The sequence below is a fragment of the Buteo buteo genome, chromosome 1, assembly GCF_964188355.1.
Source record: "Buteo buteo chromosome 1, bButBut1.hap1.1, whole genome shotgun sequence".
In the NCBI taxonomy this organism is placed as follows: Eukaryota; Metazoa; Chordata; class Aves; order Accipitriformes; family Accipitridae; genus Buteo; species Buteo buteo.
Genome location: NC_134171.1, coordinates 1970444 through 1989715, shown reverse-complemented (window position 1 = coordinate 1989715; position 19272 = coordinate 1970444). Strand labels below are relative to the sequence as shown.

The following is a 19272-nucleotide window of genomic DNA, read 5'->3' as shown; positions in this document are numbered from 1 at the left end:
CGAAGCTGGGGAAGGGGAAAGGTTGCGCGCGGCTCGATGCCACCGTCGGCCCTGGGAATTATCCCGTAGGGACACGAGGAACCCGCTCCCCTGTGCGCAGATTCAAGGGCGAAGCAGCCCGCAAGGGGCTGGTGGCGTGGGTGCCCTGCAAAGCCCGTGGCAGGGGGTCGTCGCGGGGTGCAGGGGCCGCTCCAGCGGCAAAAGCGGCGCGCGCGGGCGCGTGGCTCACCTCGGCGCGCGTGCACGCGTGCTTTGCACGTGCAGGGACACGCGTGCACGCTCGCGCACGCAGGGACGCGCACGCGTGGGCGCGCGAGCACGTGCTCGCGCGTGCGCGGGCACACGCTCGTGCTTGCACACACCGGGGGGCACGCGCGAGCACGCGCTCGCACGGGCACGCGCTTGCGCTCGCACACGCGTGCAAGCGCACGCGTATACGCTTGCACACTCGTGCACATCCAGGACCGGGCACGAACTCGCACGTACTTGGGCGCATCCTGGGGCACGGTAACGGGGAAAAAGAACGAGGCGAACGCCGCTAAAAGCGGGGGGGGGGGTGCCTGCAGCGGGATGTCGGGACACAGACGTGTGCGTGTGTGTCCCCCCTCTTCCCGGCTCGCCCGGGCGACATGTCGCGACACTCTGGGTGGCCCATCGTGGCTTTGTGGTGGCCCCAGCCTGCTGCGTGTCCAGGCCCACGCTGTCCGTGTCCCCCCCCCCGTTGCACGCCCGCTCGTTGCACGCCCAGCCCCGCTGCACGCCCGGTGCAAGCCCCGCCCCCCTCCCCGGTGCCCCGCCCCGCGCCCCGCCCCCTTCGGCCAATCTCTCCCCTCCGGCGAGGCGGGGCGTGGCCTCGGGGGCGGGAGGCGGGGCGTGGCCTCGGGGGCGGGGCGTGGGGGCGGTGCTAGGGCTGGGCTCGGGGGCGGGGTTGGAAGAGCCGGGCGGGGAGGAGGGGGCGGGGCTTAGGGCGGGGCGGGGCGGCCGGTGGCGCTCGCGCTGCGGCCCGGCTGCGGCAGCGGCGGCGGAGCGAGGCCCGGCCCGGCCCGGTCCGGTCCGGTTCTGTCCGGTTCGGTCCGGTTTTATGCGGTCCGGCGTCTCCTCAGCGTCCCGCCATGGCGCTGCTGCGGGCGGCCGCGCTTCCCGCTGAAGGGTCTCCGGCCTGGCTGCCCACCCACGTCCAGGTGACGGTGGTGAGGGCCCGCGGGTTGCGGTGCAAGGGCGGCGGCAAGCCGGGCACCAGCGACGCCTACACCATCATCCAGCTGGGCCGCGAAAAATACAGCACCTCGGTAGCCGAGAAGAGCACCGGTAACCCCGAATGGCGGGAGGAGTGCGCCTTCGAGCTGCCCCCCGAGCTGGGTGCCCCGGCGGGCCCGGCCCGCGGTTCCCTGGTGCTCACCGTCATGCACCGGGCCCTGGTGGGCATGGACCGTTTCCTGGGCCAGGCCCTGGTGCCCCTGGAACCCGCCCTGCAGCAGGGCCGCGCGCCCGACGAGCGGTGAGTGGGTCCCGCCGGGCATCGTCCGACACCCGTGGGGGCAGAGCAGGGGAGGCCTCCGGGATGGGTGCCGCGGGGTCCCCGCGTGGCCCAGGTTGGGTGCCGCGGGGTCCCTGCGTGGCCCGCAACGGGCGTCACGGATCTGCGTGAGCCCCAGGAAGGGCGTCGCAGCGGTTGGGGTATAATGCAATGCCCCAGGAAGGGCATCGCAGGAGGTAGGGTGTGGTAAGGTCCACGCGTGCCCCAGGAAAGGGGTTTGTAGGGTGTAGGGTGTCACTGGGTCCCTGCGTGCCCCAAGAAGGGTGTCACTGGGGACAGGGAATCGTGGGGACCACGCGTGCCCCAGGAAAGGGCACTGCAGAACGTAGGGTGTGGTAGGGTCCGTGTGTGCCCCAGGAAGGGCGTTGTGGGAGTTGGGGCATCACGGGGGCTGTGGACACCCGAGGGAGGGTGTCACAGGGAGTAGGGTGTCATGGGGTCCAGGCGTGCCCCAGGAGGGGCTTTGCAGGAGGTCATCCACCATCACAGGGGTTGTGCCTGCCCCAAGAAGGGTGTCACGGGGGATGGGGAATCGTGGGTTCATGCGTGCCCTGGGAAGGCTGTCACAGAGGATGGGGTGGCATGGGGTCTGTGTATGACCCAGGAAGGGCGTTGTAGGATACAGGGTATCGCGTGGCCCATGGATGCTCCAGGAAGGGCATCACGGGGGGTGGGACATCACGTGTGCTCCGGGAAGGGTGTTGTGGAGGATGGGGTGTCTCAGGGTCCTGCTATCCCCCCTGGAAGGGAATCGTGCAGGACAAGGCATCGCAGGTTCCTTCTTCCCCCTGGGCAGGGAGACCCAGGGGACAGGATGCCACGAGGTCCCTCCGCATCCCAGGAGTGTCCCCCTGGGGTCTGTCACTCCTGGGAAGCTGTGGCACACATGCATGCGGTGGTTTGTCCTTCTGATGGCTGCAGTGGCTTTGCAGCCCCCATCGGCTTGGTGGGGCCGTCAGCATGACCTGGTTTGCTGTGGTGCTGCTGCAGGAGGGTCCCCTTGTTTAGGGAACCAAACCCCAGCCCGGCGTCGCCTCCAGCATAAATCCCTGCATGTGTGGGAATCTGCTGTTCTTCCTCCTTCCCCCAGAAGGGTTTAAAACAATAATAATGTTTTCAAGCCTTTGCCAGGCAGAGAAATGCAGGAATGTGGATAAAATTCCTTTAGGGAAGAAGTTTTTTGAGCTTTGCTCCACGCAGACCTGGCTGGGCTGCTGTGCACCTCCGGGAGCGTCCCCGCTGCTCGCTGGCTCCCTGGACCCCAGGAATTCAGCTGGCTCGCTGCCCAAAGCTGCAGGCTTGGAGAGGAGCCTCCCTCACCCTCCTAGCCAGGGCAGGGCCGGGGAGGCGGCGGAGGGAGTGCCCGGTCTTGGCAAATGGTGCAGCCTCGCTCTCGGAGAGTGGGATTAGCTTGAAAAGGGGTCGGAAAAACTTTTCCCGTGGAGAAATGCGGCTCGTTTGCATCTGCAGCCTGTGGAGACTCCTGCTTGCCCTAAAATGGGAGTGTGGGCGCAGAGGAAAAGTGACTAACCCCAGAGTTAGTGTCTGAGTGTTTCCCCCCCGGCGTTTATTTTGCTTTTATTAGTGCTGCCTGGAGAATGGGCGGTGTCGGAGGAGCTGGATCTGAATTCTTCGGGCCTAATTCAAACCAGCATCATGCACAGACTTCAGAGCGAGTGAACCGATCCACGGCCTTTCAGGCGCGCCGGGAGAGACGTGTTGTTTTAGCACGGGAGGATGTGAAATAACTTTCCATCCTCTTTGCGGTTTTGGGTAGCGAGCCCTGCGCCGGGAGCCAGGGTAGGAGCTGTGTCTCGAGGAAAGCTGCGCTCCTGTTGGCAGAAGTTTACAAAACTCTGCAAAGCAGGGGGGCCCAGCGACAGTTCCACGAAGGTTTTGGGAGGCTGAGCCCGTGGTCTCGTCTCAAAGGTCTCGGTGTCAGGGGCTGTTAATCCCACGGGTGCAATGTCCAACGTGGTGGGACCCTGTGCTGCCTGTCACAGCTGCCAGTCGCCCTGGTGGCACCGTTACTGCAGCCCAAGGAGGGCATCTGGGCTGCAAGGCAGGAGGTCCCTCGGACAGGATTTTTGCTGTCTGTCTCCCTCCCTTCCTGTAGCTTCGCTTGCATAAGGCAAATTAACTTCCCCTTGCACCATTCAGGATCGCGAGAGCTTTTAAGGCTCTTTATCTTTGCGCATGGCCCCTGCTGATGGAAGTGAGCACAGAAAACGTGACGGAGAGCTCTCACCCTGCGCCCTGAGCATCTTTGTTTGCTCGAACCCCTGAGCTGGAAGGTGTCTCGAAGGCGGGTGGCAGGTCAGCAGTGTGGAAGGGGCTGCACTTTTTTTTTGGAGGGGAGTCCCGAGTGCTGGAGCCTGTCCAGCTGGGTGGGAGGAGGGCTGGGGGGAACCCTGGGGGTCTGGCTCTGCAAGCTGCCTAAGCTTCCAACCAACTGACATCTGGTTTGGCCCCATTGCAAACAACTTTGTTTAGGAGGAAATTTTACTCCCAGATTAAAAAATAGCAAAATAAACACAGGCTCCCTGCCTCTGGGACTGCACCACAGAGCGCACCCAGGCCTGTGCAGCGGAGATAACTGTTGGCCTCCAAGTGGGGGACGGATGAGTTGAGTCTCTGCCATACGCTCTTTTTTAGGACCCCATCTGCGGTCCTCGCTCCTGGGCATAAAACTGCTGCCAGCTGGAATGGGACCCTGCTTAAAAAAAAAGGCCTCAATCGTCAGCATGTTGACCTTGTTCTCATTTTCCTGCTGATTTTTGTTGCAGGGAAACTTTACCGGCGATGATTTTTATACTTGTTTTCAGCTTGATGGAAAATGTTCTGTCAAACTTGGACTCTTCTCCAGGAACGAGCCATCAACCAGCGTCTGGGCGTGTTTATGAGCTGTCTTGTTCAGCTGAACATCTCGGTTGGTCGTTTCAGTGTTTTGCCTGGGGGAAAATCAACTCTTGGAGTTGCATAAGAGCAGCCTGAGAGCTCTCATGGCCTTTTTGGACATCCCAAGGCTTGTCCCACACTCAGCCAACTCCGAAGCTTGGGGTTGGCAAGCGAAGCAACAGTGCCGAGCGTTGTTTCTCCCTTTCCTCTTGAGCTGTGTAGTGGTGTTATCTTTCACCCATGCCTTTTACTGCCCTGCTGAGCTCGATGTGTGTCTCTGGATGCAGTACATTTCTGCATCAAAAAAACCCTGCGCCGTGGCCCTGCCTGGGCAGGATGCTCCTGGTCCTCATCTCTCCCCCCCTGTGACCTGGTCCATGCAGATCTCTGTCCTGCCTTGGTTTTTGGGAGCCCAATGCCCAGCGCTGTTGGCAGGATGAGACCGTGCAATAAAGTGCTTGCGTACTGGCATGGTGGCCATCACCACGTCCGACCGTAACAGTCTGTCGGTGGGTCCCTGAGTGCTGCCGGCTCGGCACAGGCACATAGAGAGATGTGGTTGTTCAGTGGGGTGGTCGCTCCCTCCAAAACAAGGGCTCAGCCCAGCAGAAGCGGGTTTTTTGTGCACTCAGGAGGCAGCTATCGCTTCTGCTTCCTGACATCCAGGAAATGCTGTTGCAGTCCCCTGCGGGGGCTCATCCTGCCTTCCCTGCGGCATGGCAGCGAGCTGGGGAGCGTCACCTCCTTGTCCATCCATGTCAACAGAGCATCTGGGAATGGTGGAAGTGCTTCCAGTTGCAGCGAGACAAGAGCTTCGATCCGACACCCGTCAGGCTGTTTTCCCCTTGGCCAATGTGGTCCGTTGGGTGGGTGGCATGGCGGAGGCTTGGCGTTCGGGAGGACAAGAGGTGCACAGTAACGCCTGCGAGGTTGGACCTTGGACCTCAGACCTTGCTGCGTGGGGGCCTGAAAGGGCCTTGATTTTGCTCTGTGGGCTGTGGGGAGGGGCAGTGGCCACCCAAGGTTTCCTGGGTTGGGTAAAGAAAAAACATAACTGTTGTTACCTCCTTTCTCCCCCTTTGAAATCTGATTTTCATTTGCTTTCTTCCCCTAAGACCTCACAGCCCCTTGCAAATGGGAAAGGTTAAAGCCGTGAGCCTTCCATGGTGAAGCTCTGCAAACACCAGGCTGCTGGAGCTCGGTCTCTGGAGAGCAAAACTCAGGGCTTTGCAGCACTGGGATCCTGTGGGTAAGGGGACAGTAAGTGTAGCAGAGGAGTCGTGATTCCTGGCTCTGGTGTTTTCCTGCAGTGACTTGCAGTTGCTTGCTGGCTGCTGCCTTGGACGGGGAGCGAGTGGCCTTTGGTGTCTCTGCGACAGGGAACTTCTCTTGCAGAGTCGTTACCTGTGAAAAATTAGCTCAGCTCCAAATTCCCCAAAGCTCTCCCTGCCACAGTTCCCTTTACTTGTTCCCGTCACTCCCCAGCTGCGGAGGCACTGGGGCCAGTCGCTCGGAGCGGTCTGGGCTTGTGTGCAGCCCTTCACCCGGGCAGCAGGAACGAGACACTCTCCTTGCTCTCCATGAGCAAAGCAGGTACAAAACCTTTCCTCTGGGTGCTAAAACTTTTCTAGCTGAAGTCCTTGAGGCCCCCAGTGCTTCTGTCCTCCATGTCTTGATGGAGCTCAGTGCTGGGGCAAGGCTCACTCAGTGGAAAAGGGATGGGGATTTCCTTGGGCTTGGGGGGAAGATGTTATGGACCCAGGCCAAGATGGCTGGCAGAGCCGGTTGGAGAAGGAGCTTGTCATCCTTGTCGCTGCCTGCAGCTGCGTGGCTTGGTCTGGGGAGGGAGAAGCAGCACGGCTGGGGAGGAGGAACGAGCTGAGGCAGAGGTGGCTCAGGGGGACATAGCTCTGAATTTGCTTTGGCCCCAGGGTGATTGAGAAGCCCTCCAGAAGGTCACATCATTGCCCAGTGATGTGTGCTGCCCACCTGTGCAGCAGCAAAACAGCATTGGGACCTCGGAGGGGTGAGAAGCACCCTCAGGGTCAAGGGATGGTCGCCGAATCCCTGCTGGGGCTCCCTCGCTGTCTGTTGGTTCTTCCTGAGCTAAGCCCCAAGCCAGGCACGTTTCCCTTCCCCTTGCTGGTTGTACCCATCACATCCCCTCCTTGCTGTGGCGAGAGCAGATGGGTAACGTGCTTTCTGTGGTACTGTCCTCATGTTCCCCCCGGGCACGGACCCGCTCTCATCTCCTCTACCAACCCCTCTGGACCACTGTCAGCCCGTGGCGTGCTTGTGGCCGTTGCCCTCCCTTGTTAAATTAAAATCAGTGGAGATCATTAGTAGCAGAGCACGCGCTGTGGCCTGCGGGCTCTTGGCTGTGGTATCTCTCTCCGATGCGGTGGTTTATGCTCGTTGCCGTTCCCACCATGGCCTTGACTCTTGGCTCTATCTCCTAAGGGAGATTTTTTGCACCCAGGGTCAGAACTCCCTTTCTGCTCCCTATTGCTGCAGTGGTGTCCTCCGCACATCTGTCCTTAAGCCTAGGAGAGAAGACCTTGAAGCGGGGTGGAGAGGAAATAGCTGCTCCATGATAGTTTGGGGATGGAAAGTTTTAATATGAGGGCAAACAGAGCCCTCTTCCTCAGAGGCTGTGATTAGAGGTGCCCGGCAAGGCTCCTGAAGGTCTTTGGGGTGGTCGAGAATAGCAGCTGTGATTAAATACTTGTTTTGGAGCTGGAAAGGCAGCTCTGAGGGGTTCTTCTGTCTCAGCCAAGCCAGGAAGTGCCCTGCTGTGTCAAAACACTGCCGAGCAGGGGGAGGAGAGGGTTAATCCTGACAAAAATCAGGTTGAGATGCTCTTGGTGCTGCTGGAGGCAAGGCTGGGCAGGAGGCAGCCAGGCCTTGGGATAGGGTCCTTTGTGGCCAGCTTGTCCCGGGCAAGCATTTGCCTCTAGGTGGGAGCCCAGAGGAGAGTGTCAGGGCACTGCGGTGTGGTGATGCTGCTTACAAAATGGTGGCAGGGCTTAAGTTTGCTCCAGCCTGCCCATTTAACCCCATTTTCACCCAGTTGCCGATGCCAGTTTAAGGGGTTGAAGGCCCTTGCTCTGTTCTGCTCCAGGAAGGCTCTGCTTTTGTTGTTTTTTAAAAGATATTTGAGTAGTTTGATCTCAGCTTTGCAAGTCTGGCACACTGGGTTTGGACTGTTGGTGGCTAAGAGCGCTGGCCCATCACCCTCCATCATATTAAAACCCAAAAAGCTGCAGATTCAGGCTTCTTTCTCTGTTTCATGCTAATCTTTGGAGCCCTAAGTGCCTCCAGCTGTCTTTTTCCCTTAGCAGCTGCTGAAAAACCTGCAGTCAGCCCAGAAAATGCCTTGAACCTGTTGGTACAAAGCTCCAGACACGGGTGGAGCTGGTGCTATTGCATATGCCAAGTTCAGCTAGCGCTCGTGCCATGCTTCAGGAGCCTCACTGCCTCGGCTCATCTTTCCAAGGTGACTCCCTCCCTTCCCCCTGGGGTCTGCCAAAATATTTCTTGCCAGTTCTTCCTCTCCAGTAATCAGGAAGGCAGGGTGGGCTCTGGTCTCCGCTCCCCTTGCCCTCCAAGGGGCTGCATTGTCATTCTGGGCTGAGCTGGATGGCTCAAAGGCAGCATCTGCATCAGGAGAGGTGTTTTTGGGGAATGCTCTTTGTTGTTCCTGGGGGAATCTGCTTTATAGTAGCATTGTCCCAGAGGAGAACATCTGTGGGTGCACTCCCCGGCAGCATGGTCCCTTGGAGCGATGCATCACAACTTGGGGGTCTGCTGGAGACACCCCCCTTCTTTGTCACTGTCATCGGAAGGAGATCATCTGTTGGGGTGGAGAGCATGTCCACACTGTGGCTGCTGCCAGGGCAGAGTCTAGACTGGGTTATTCTGCCCATCCGCTGTAGCCAGCTCGCAAGTGCAGTTATGTAGGTGTCCACATGAAGGGAAAATGAGCTCCTTGCCCCCAGTGTATTGGTTTTGTGTGGCAAGGTTTTGGTAGCGGGGGGGCGGGGGTTACAGGGGTGGTTTCTGTGAGAAGCTGCTGGAAGCTTCCCCTGTGTTCGAGAGAGAGAGCCCATACCAGCCGGCTCTAAGACGGACCCACCGCCGGCCAAGGCTAAGCCAATCAGGGATAGTGGTAATGCCTCTGTGATAACATTTTTAAGAAGGAAAAAAAGTTGGGACGCAGAGAAACAGCCACCGGAGAGAGGAGTGAGAACATGTAAGAGAAACAAGCCTGCGGACACCAAGGTCAGTGAAGAAGGAGGGGGAGGAGATGCTCCAGGCGCCGGAGCGAAGATTCCCCTGCAGCCCGTGGTGAAGACCATGGTGAGGCAGGCTGTCCCCCTGCAGCCCAGGGAGGTCCACAGGGGAGCAGATCTCCACCTGCAGCCCGTGGAGGACCCCACACTGGAGCAGGTGGGTTCCCGAAGGAGGCTGTGACCCCGTGGGAACCCCGCACTGGAGCAGGCTCCTGGCAGGACCTGCGGATCTGTGGAGAGAGGAGCCCACAGAGCAGGTTTTCTGGCAGGACTTGTGACCCCGTGGGGGACCCATGCTGGAACAGTGTGCTCCTGAAGGACTGCACACCGTGGAAAGGACCCACGCTGGAGCAGTTCGTGAAGAACTGCAGCCCGTGGGAATGGCCCACGTTGGAGAAGTTCGTGGAGGACTGTCTCCTGTGGGTGGGATCCCATGCTGGAGCAGGGGAAGAGTGTGATGAGCCCTCCCCGTGAGGAGGATTAGCAGCAGAAAATAACGTGTGATGACTGTAAACCCCATCCCTGTCCCCCTTGTGCCTCTGGGGGGGCTTGGTGAAGAAATCCGGGAGTGAAGTTGTGCCCGGGAAGAAGTGAGGGGTGGAGGGAAGGTGTTCTGAGATTTGGTTTTATTTCTCATTACCTTACTCTGGCCAATTTGTAATAAATTGAGCTAATTTTCTCCAAGCTGAGTCTGTTTTGCCCGTGACGGTAATTAGTGAATGATCTCTCCTGTCCTTATCTCGACCCGCAAGCTTTTTGTTATGTTTTTCTCTCCCCGTCCAGCTGAGGATGGGGGAGTGATAGAACGGCTTTGGTGGGCACCTGGTGTCCAGCCAGGGTCAACCCATCACACCCAGTAATGCTGTGGGCTCCAGGTGCTCTGGCATCATCTTGCCTGTTGAAATCCTCTTGCTCTGGACGCTGCTCCATTGCCGGCCTGCTGGCACGGGCTGCTGCATCTGCATGGATGCTGCATGGGGCTTTCTTGACAACTGGAGTCCAAAAAAGACCTTGCATCCTTTCTGCATGAGGTCTGTCGAGTGAAAATGGCTTTTAAACCTCTGCTGCCGCTTGTCTTCCTGACCTGGGGCTTGTTGGAGCCTGTGCTTGGCAAAGACGTGCAAATAACTGCCATGGGAATTTGCTTGCTTTGTCAGAAGGTTGGCTGGGGACACGGGGTTTGGGTTTCCAGCAGGATGGCCTTTCCAGCCTGGGCTGGGGGTTTGGGCACCCTGTCCTCGGAGCAGCATCCTGTGGCCTCACTAGCTCTGCATTTCCAGCTCGTGAGTCTCTTTGCTGGCAAGTCCGCTGAGGGTAAAGGTGTGTGTAACTAGAGCAATCTGCTGCTGGGTTTAAGATTTGTTCCTTTTTCCCTTTTTTCCCCCCTTTTTCACATGCGTGACTCGTGCCCGAGAGCGGGTTGCAGTGTCTGTTGATGCGATGAATGAACAATCAATATGTGACCTGTTGCTGCAGTGGGTGTAGCTGGAATTTTAAACTGCATGAAGTCCTTGGGCCTTGGGATTGGTTTCCCCTTTGGAGGACAGGCGCTGCGTTCCCAAGCCTTGTGTTGCCTCTAGGTACTAGGTTCTCAGTGCAAGCCCAGCTGTGCTGCTCTTCCCACTTGGAAGTGGAAAACAATTCATAGCAAAAACGTGTTTCTCCTGCCCATCCCGTGCACGTTGAGTTGTGTGTTAAGTAGCTTCCCAGAAGCAAGTGAACCAGATGAGCCTGCGGAGCAGCTCCTCTGTGTTGGTCGTGCTTTGCAATTCTGCAAAGTCAGCTTGGGGCTTGGGTTTTTTTAACTTTTCTTTGTGCCCTTGGTTTCTTGTGCAGCGGGTCAGCGGATCACCAATGCTGTGTTCTCTCCCATCCTCGCATGAAGGCCTTGTCCATCAGCCTCACTATGTCTGGGCAGCACTGGCCAACAGTTCAGGTTATTTGGTGACCACAAATGTGGTTTATTGGCTTGTTCGCAACTTGGAGGATGCAAATCTTGGACGCTCTGGAGCGTAAGCGGATAAATATAGCTGAAGAGATCACTTTCTGTCTCCTGTTATTACTATCTCCTCTTCATTCATAAATGTTTCATGCTCCGTTTTACAGCTCCTTAAATCTTCCCTCCCCTCTTCCTACCTGTCCATCCTGTGCTAGAGAGGGGAAGGCCTCTGATCTTCTTAGCCTAAATTGATTTGCGATGAAGTTACCCACCCTTGCTGTCATGCCAGCACTGTCCTTGTGGTTGATAGCTCTTCTCTGTCCCTGGTGTCTACCATGCTCCTGAAACCACCCCCCTCCATGCCATCACACACCCCTGCTTGCCTCCGCGAGCCGGCACAGAGGCCCTAGGGGCAGATTTGGGGGCAGTGGGGTCCCTGGGCAGCCATCCTCTGTCTCCTCTGGTACAGGGTCAAGAAAACAGTGTGTCTGGAGGCTCTGCAGGTCTGGGCTACCCCAGTCCCCCCCTAGCCAAGGGGAGGTGCCAGGCAGCAGGCTCCTGTGAGGCACTGCTCCAGCTGGGATGCAGGAGTGAGGATGCTCAGGACCTTGCCAGGATGGACCTTGTGCATGGAGCACTCGGGTGCTGCAGGATACGTGCATGGAGCACCAGCTCCATAGCACAGCCTGGGTGTTGCACCAGGCATGCCAGTAAGCTGTAGACGCAAGCAGGGCTGGGTTTTTTTCTTCGTGGTTTTTATCATGCCTTGCAGGTTTGCAAGCTGTTCCCTGCCATCGAGACTCACTGGAGTGACAACATCTCTGTTCCTGGCTTGCAAGTCATTGGATGAGCCCTTCAGCAGGGCATGGATATGGCAGAGCATGGATGGCTTCTCTGTCCTGGGGCAAGTGCGAGTCGGTGGTGGGATTTTCTCATGTGGGTTCCCAGTTGTCCCGTGCTCCTGCATTGGCTGTGGTAACACATCACTTGGAGCACCAGCACCGTGCCTGTAGCTCCATCCTGTTGCACCCCTCACCGCACATGGCTCCCACTTTTTGTTTCTGATGTCCCATTACCCAGCACTCTCTTGAGCAGCTGAGTTGGTTGTGTCAAAGCTGGAACCCGTTAGAGGAGCAGGGTTGAGTTGCTTCATTAGTAGTAAGCTGTATTATCTAACGAGCTGTGGGGGGCTGGTTTGTTCAAATTTGTTTTCAAGCACTTCTCGGAGGACCGTTTGGAGAGATGAACTTCTTCCCACCTCAGCCGCTTGAGCCCTTTCTTCTCTATCTGTGGGGGAATCAGCCTGTGTTTATTTTCCATCTGTGCTTTTAGCAGCTTAGAGTGATCACCTTGCAAAATAGGCCATCCAAAACCAACACGAAAACGAACCTAAGCTGCAGAAAAGCTTCCCAGCACTGGCGGAGGAAGCTGTGTCAAAAACACAAAGCCAGACAAAAAGCACAAAACTCCCCAGGGTTGGGTTGTTTTCCACCCTACACTTCCCTTCTCGTGTAGGTGAGCTTCCTCCTGGCCCGATGTGATGTGCGTGTTTCCGCAGGGCTGCTTCAGCTCTCTTCTCGCTGAAATGCCTCTTCGCTGCCTGTGCCGTGCCTATCGAGGGGGGTCATGCCAGGAGGAGTCATGCCCCTTCTGACAACATTTGTGTTTTCCCTGGATTGCCTCTTCTACGCTCCGTCCTGCTCTGTCACTGTAGGGGCCCAAGTAGTCTTTAATTAAAGACTTGGGGCTCTTCTCATAAGCCAGGCTGACCTTGTTGCAGGGATGAATCAGCAGTAAGTGACAGGCTAGTGCGGTCAGGGAAGAGGCACTGGCTCCGCTTTGGGCTGTCTCTTGCTCCGTACTGCAGCTCAGGTAGCTGAATTGTGCAGGGCAGGAGCATTTCTGCTCAGTTTAAGGCAAACCTCGACCAACCTGACAACGCTGAGTGGTTTTGGGAGGCTTTTGGGAAGCACCTGATGGCTGAAGCGCTCTAGAAACACTTCAGAAACACTCCAGCTGTGCATCCTTCACTGCGTGCATCCATGAACACCACGAGTCGCTAAGGGACTTAACCACCCAAGGAAGCTCTCTTGAACTCACTGCTAGTAAAGTACTGGGACCAGTCCGAGAGTGAAACTGGAGAACCATTGCTGAAGGTACCCAGGGTGCATTAGGCAGGTCTGTTGGGGTGAGGTAGGTCAATGGGGATTTCTTGGGGACCTCTTGGGGACCCCAGCTGGACCCATGGGAGAGCAAAGGTGGTCCTCCTTGGAAGGACCCGCGTCCTCCCTGAAAGTAGGGCAGGATGGCGTCCTGATGGTACACATGGCATCTCCGAGAGCTGTGTTGTGCGCGTTCTCCTGCTCTCCTGTTCTCGTCCCTGGTGTCACTGGGCTTTCTGCCCTGTGTCATGTTGCATGCGACTGTACTAATTCTGAACTAATGAAATGAGCTTGGATCACCCCAGGGCTTTGGGATGCTGACCCACAAAGCTGCTGACAGGATGGGGGCTTTGGTTTTGTGCTGAAGGAGTTGCTTGATCAGGAGCGGGACATGGAAGGGACAAGGTGTCAGAAAGCCTCTGATCACGGTCAGCGTTGCCTTTCTGTTAAGGGTCGGCTCAGTGTCCTCCTGGTCATCCCAGCAGCTTGTCTCCTAATTCTGGGAGGTGCTGGGGCAGCCCATGCAGAGCAGGTGTCTCATAAACCCAAACAAGTTTTCTCATCGGCAGGGAGAAAATAAATTTTCCCCCTGTAGCTCTGATACCCAATGCAAGGTTTCTAGGAGTGGAGGCTCCCCATACCCCCCAGAAATGGTCACCTGCAGCCCAACAGAGGACAAAGAGCAGAGGAGGGGAGACAGTGCAAACCAAATGCTGACCCCAAGCAAATCCGTCCTGTTAGCATCCTCCATGGTGTTGCTTTCCCTTCTTAACAAACAGCTCCTATGCTCTTGTGTCCGTGCCAAGGTGTTTTTTCCTTTTGCTCAGCACTAGCTGGCTTTCCGGTATGGGATGCTGCTGGAGGATGAGGGAAAGCACGTGTTTTTTGGGGGCCTGGAGATACAGCAGTGCTTTGTGTTCTGCTCTCTGTGCCTCCTGTGCCGCTCCAATAGATCCTGGCAACAGCAAATGTAAAAATAGATGCCAGGCGCTTTCTGCCTTTCCTCCCAAACCTGCCTTTTGGCAGCCGTGCTGCGTGGCTCGCCGTTCTCCTTGACTCTCAGTGGAGGCGAGTGGGAGGAGAGAGGAGCCTTTGCACAGGAAAGGGTTTTACTGAAACTGTCTGGAGGCAGTTTGGATGTGCTGATTAAACACGGTGACCTAAATGAGCGTGCACAGCCATGTAGGGGGGCTGGGGAGCCCTCCGCCATACATCAATGCTCGCAAGCAGCGTTATGGCGGCGGGATGTGAGCTTGTAAACCCCCGGCGCACGTCTTGCTTCCCAGGAGCTGCCGGAGAGCTCGCAGAGGCCTCCGGCTGCTTCCCCTTTCTGGGGCGTCTGCAGGGAGTTTTCTGTTTGAGGTTTCCTCTCCTGTCCCTGTGTGCTGGGGCAGCTTGCTGCTTCCTTCCCCCTGCAGAGATCCCCGGGGCCTGGGTGCCCGCTTGACCCTTCCTTGCCACAGCATCCTTGGACGGCAGATCCTGGGGTGATGCTGGGAGAAGCCCTTTGCCTTTGGGGGGGGATACATGCCCAGCACGGTGCAATGCTGCAAGCAGGCACCCGATGCACAGAGGCACTGGACCCGTGGGGCATAAGAGGGAAGAATATAGAGGTTTTTTTAGGAAAAGCTAATTGCTTGAACCTGCAGCTCATGTCTTCAGGCTGGCTTGAGCTGTGTTCCCTGGATGTGTTGTGTTAGAGATGTCTCTGAGCAAGCTTGGCTCTCCGTGCAGCCAGGGCCCGTGTCTTAGCAGAAGCATTGCTTTGCAGTGGAGGTGGGCAGTAACTGATGATGGAAAGGAGCAGTTCTCCACGGAGCAGAAGGGCATTGATATGGGAGCAGCAGGCTGGGAAGCAGCGGGTTTCGTCCTCTGCTCCGTGTTCAGGGGGAGACCCGTTTCCAGCTGTAGGGAGCAAGGGAAGAAGCACAGGCTCAGGCACCAAGCACGTCTCCTTAGCTAGGAGCAATCCTGCTCCTGATTACCACCTGTGCTCTGGCACCGGGACAAGACAGCCTGTTTAATTTAACATACTTTTTAACTAGCAAAGTCTCTGTCAGGCTGTGACCCCTGGCAAACCTTACTAAGAACAGCAGCCTGGGAGTAGGTGGCCAGAGATGGGTGGCTTGTCCTGGATGTCCTGTGCAGTGAGGAGCTGGACCCAAGCTGGTGGCACCTTCCTCAGGAGAGGAATCCAAAACACCTCCGAGAAGTGGGTCCTTGCAGTCCTGGGTCCCTGTTGCTGGACATGCTTGGTATGACTTCCTTGATCTCCCTGTGCTCCTCGGTGCCAGCACCTCTTCCACGGTCTGATTAATATAACCCAGTTAAATTCAGAGCGATTCATGTAAGCCTGAGCTGCAAAGCCCACGGCTGCTATTTCAGTCCTGGAAAAGGGTTTGTATGGGCAGAAGCTGGTTTGTTTTTCCAGGCATATCATCTAGTCCCATAAAAGAGATCATGTCCCCCTCTGAGGCTTGGGTGGCACCGATCCAGAAACCCACCACCCAGGGCTTCCCCCCGAGGGCAGCTTGTGGAAGAAACGTGGGAAACTGAGGGGTGTGGGATGGGGTTAATAGCGAAAAGATGCTGCGAGAATTTGTGTTTAGTTGGGCTGGGACTTGAAACCCGTCCCAATCCCGCTCTCCTGCTGCATCCCAGCAGAGGCAGTGTTTGCACCTCCTGTTTCCACTGGAACATGGAACAACTTAATCCTCCCAAACACTCATCTTGTGCCATAAACTTAGAGCTCAGCCTAAAAATAGCTCTGTTCCCTGTTTGAGGTGTAGTCCCGACTGCTTGCCGACTGCTGATTAGGTCTTGGGAACAAAAAATAGCTCCTTAATCCAGTGCCAGCACAAGCAGAGTTTTTTCCTTGAACGGACACTTTTTGAAGCAGATCGGGTTTTAAAACTTGTTCTTTCAAAGGCGTTGCTGCTGAGCACCCAAATTAATTTTAATGACCACAACATTATAAGTGATGGGATGGGAGATGCTGATAGTGTATCCATGTGAGCTGAGCCAGTGCAGAGCTCTTTTGGGCTGTTACACCTCATCGTCCTCAGAAGCTCATGCCTTTCCTTATGTTAATCCACCCAGATTTTCTCTCTATTTTTTTTTCCATGAGATGATGTAAGATATAAAAACTACTTGCAAGACTTTTTTTTTTTTTTTAATTTTCCTGCTAAATGATTCAGCCCCCAAATCTCTCCTCTCCCAGCTGGCAGGCTGCTGCAGCCCTTCCCTCTTGAACTTCTTCCAGGTCTTGCATCAAACTGAACAACATAGTATTTGATGTGCTGTGACCGCAGCCTGTTCCAGGCAGCCTTTTCCCTACCGCTCCTACGGGAAGTGTCTGCCTGACTCACCTGCTCCTGCTCCCCTACGTGCTCCCTGGCAGTGGATCAGCCTGTTTGGGTGTCTCTTTGCCACTGTGGGCTTGCTGTAAGGGGTTAATGCTGCTTTTTTTTTTTTTTTTTTTCTCTGCATGCCTGGATATTTTCAAGGTTGAAGCTTGGGTACTGAAAATTTTGCAGTAGGGATCATATGGTGGTGGGATAAGCAAGTGGTAGGAATAGGAATGGGTTCACTGGGGATTTAACCTTGTGCCTGTGCCCAGCAAAGTCCCAGGTGCTGTCCCTCCTGCATTTCGGTGGCACCCAGATTACATGGTGAAGGACCTGTGTGCTTCCATCTGTGCACTCATGTTATTTATCTAGGCATCCCAGCAGGGAATTATGGATTTTGTACCCCCTTCCTGAGGCACAGTGTAGGCTCCCCAGGCGTTTCAGCTCCTCCTTTTGTCCGAGATACAGTAACTTCCCCAGCAGTAATTCAGAAACTTCTGGAGGACGCGATTCAAGTTTTCTCCTTGCCCTGGTGATTTCAGCATGGTCACACCCATCCCCATCCCTTCACATTTTCCTTCCTTTTTTTTTTTTTTTTAATCTTTTCAGTGACTTCACTTTTCAAGCGGATGTAAAACACTGCTGGGATTTTTATTTTCTGGGAAATCATTGGGAAGTTGTTAATCCAGGTCTAGAAATTTCTTCCACCGCCTGTTGCTGCATGTTTCCCCCATGAAGCGTGTCACGGAGAAATAGGGTCCGTCCTGAACGTACAGCTTTCCTTGCACCTTGTTAAGGGGAATTTTAATACTTTGATCCGGGAGGGATCAGAGCTGCTGTGGCAGCGGCTGTGCTGGAGACCTGCTCATCCTGCTGCAGCCGTCTCAGGAAGTGGCACCTGGAACCGGGGCAGAAAGACAGGGCATCTCGCGGGCAGAGAAGGAAGCAAAGGACCACTGGGTCGGCAGCGGTTTTGGGGAAGGAATGGTTCCCTCATGGCCTTTGTTTCGTGCTGCCCCATCTGAACGTGGTACTGTGGTGAAATGGAGAACTAGAAGGTGCCTCTGGGCATCTCTTGCTTTGGTGTCCTCTCACCCAGCGTTCATTCTAGCTGGCAGGAGGCAAGACCCCTCTCTCATCACATACCAGGGGTTGCTCTGTGCCCTGCCAGGGCACAGGGTATTCACTGCAGAAGGATGGGGCCCTAAATGGAGGTTGGGAGTTTTTTTCTCTTGTGCAGTGAATGTTTTGGAGGCTTTTCCCATGCTCCTTCCATCTCTGTGCACAAAGCTACAGAGCAAAGTCTGTGTTATGGGTTTTGTCCAGGGCAGGGTGGTGGGGAGCGTTCCCCAGTAACCTGCTGTGGAGTCAATTGAAGCTTTTGCTTTGGTGGATGTGGCCAATGTTTCCTTTGGGAGCTCTCACCAGCCCCAGTGACATGGTGCTGGGCTTCGGTGATCGGCATGAGGGGTGTTAAAATAAAGTCCTTTTTCTTCCTTGGCTCAGGCTTCTGGCTGCCTCAAATTTTACAGACATTTCAGCAGAATCGGCAGATTTGGAGGAGGGGAAGGTGATGGACTTATAGGTGTGCTGCATCCTCCACCATCGCATCAGGTCATTGCAGATTCCAAAGCTGTACCGCAGGCTGGAGACTGTCATTGCCTGTCTGTGGGAATATAGATATTTCTCAAAAATCCAGTAGCCTGGGTAGGGTTTGGTTGGGTTGGATAGGGTCGGTGCTGCATGGCACCTCCTTCTGCCCGTAAAGAGCTCCTGGGATGCAGCATCCTCTACATGCTTGATGAAAGGACACTTCTAGGCAAACTTCAGCATCCTCATTTAGGATGAGGCATGGAAGGTCTGGCATAAAGTTATTTTAATGAATGTTGTTGAGTGCTTTTGCCATTACAGTACTGTCTCTGACTTGAAAGGATTTGTTCTGAGTCACTGGCTCTTGAATATTTAAAGTGCAAGCACAAAACACCATCTTTTTTTAACACAGGTTCACAGCAACATATCAACTGACCGCACAAAAATTTGGCCACCAGTAACTTTCCCCTGAAACGCACTGCGGTATCTGATGCCAGGGTGAATGAGAAGGTGTATGCCAGGTTATTTAGTGGAAGGACAGAATTTAGTATTAGGACAGGGATGGAGACAGAGCTCTTAGAAAGCTGCTGTGGTTCAGGGAGGGGTCTGGTCCCATATGACACCTCTGTGCTTGGCGTTTGCGTGTCTCTGACTCAGGTCTTAGGTAACTTCTGGGGCGCTTGTGCTAACTCCCACCCAGTGGCATCCTCCCAGAGGTCTTCCTGGCATGCGACTCTTGGAAATGATGGAGGGGCCTTTCCTTTTCTTTCCTCTCTGGCTCCAGGTGGCACAAGCTACACTCCAAGGCTGGGAAGAAGGAGAAGGAGCGTGGTGAGATCCTGGCGAGCATCCAGTTCACGCGCAACAACCTCACAGCCAGCATGTTTGACCTGTCCATGAAGGACAAGCCGCGGTCGCCCTTTGGCAAGCTGAAGGACAAGGTGAAAGGCAAGAAGAAATACGACTTGGAGTCAGCCTCTGCCATCATCCCCAGCAGCATGGGCGCCCTCGACATGGAGGATGACTACGACATTGGGGGCAAGAAGTCCAAAGTCAAGGGCTTCTTCTTGAAGAACAAGTTGCGCAAGTCGTCCCTGACGCAGTCCAACACCTCCCTGGGATCAGACAGCACCATCTCTTCTGCCAGCCTGGTCTTGGCTGCAAATGTTCCCGAGGTAACCAAATCCCCGAGCAGACACAGCAGTCTGTCCACAGAACGCTCTGGTAAGAGGATAACGGTTTTAATCCCTCCCCCCCTTTTTTTCCCCCTTCTTTTCTTTGTAAAGGACTGTTGAGGCTTTCCTGCAAATCTGTTAACTAATTGCTTACCTAAGAAGCGTCACCGTGCACAAACCCTCCTAGACCTTCTGCGTGCTGGCAGTAATGTGCTTGCCAGAACAGGTGGAAACATCTAAGATTTTGCTTTTCATGCTGAGTCTGCATATGAACAGCCTGACTTATATTGATGCTGCATGTGCTCTCTGCAGCGCGCTACGAGCTTGCGGGC

General features: G+C 55.6%; 1 protein-coding gene across 5 annotated transcripts in view; it reads left to right on the top strand.

The window, feature by feature from the left end:
• The first annotated feature begins 984 nt into the window (after window positions 1-984).
• RAB11FIP5 (RAB11 family interacting protein 5) overlaps window positions 985-19272 on the top strand; it is a 44684-nt gene continuing 26396 nt past the window's right edge. For all 5 annotated transcript variants that reach the window (XM_075042920.1, XM_075042742.1, XM_075042646.1 and 2 more), the window contains exons 1-2: window positions 985-1498; window positions 18550-18989. In XM_075042920.1, the coding sequence (XP_074899021.1) occupies window positions 1113-1498; window positions 18550-18989 (826 nt within the window). In that variant the 5' untranslated portion in view covers window positions 985-1112. The remainder of the gene's footprint in view (window positions 1499-18549; window positions 18990-19272) is intronic.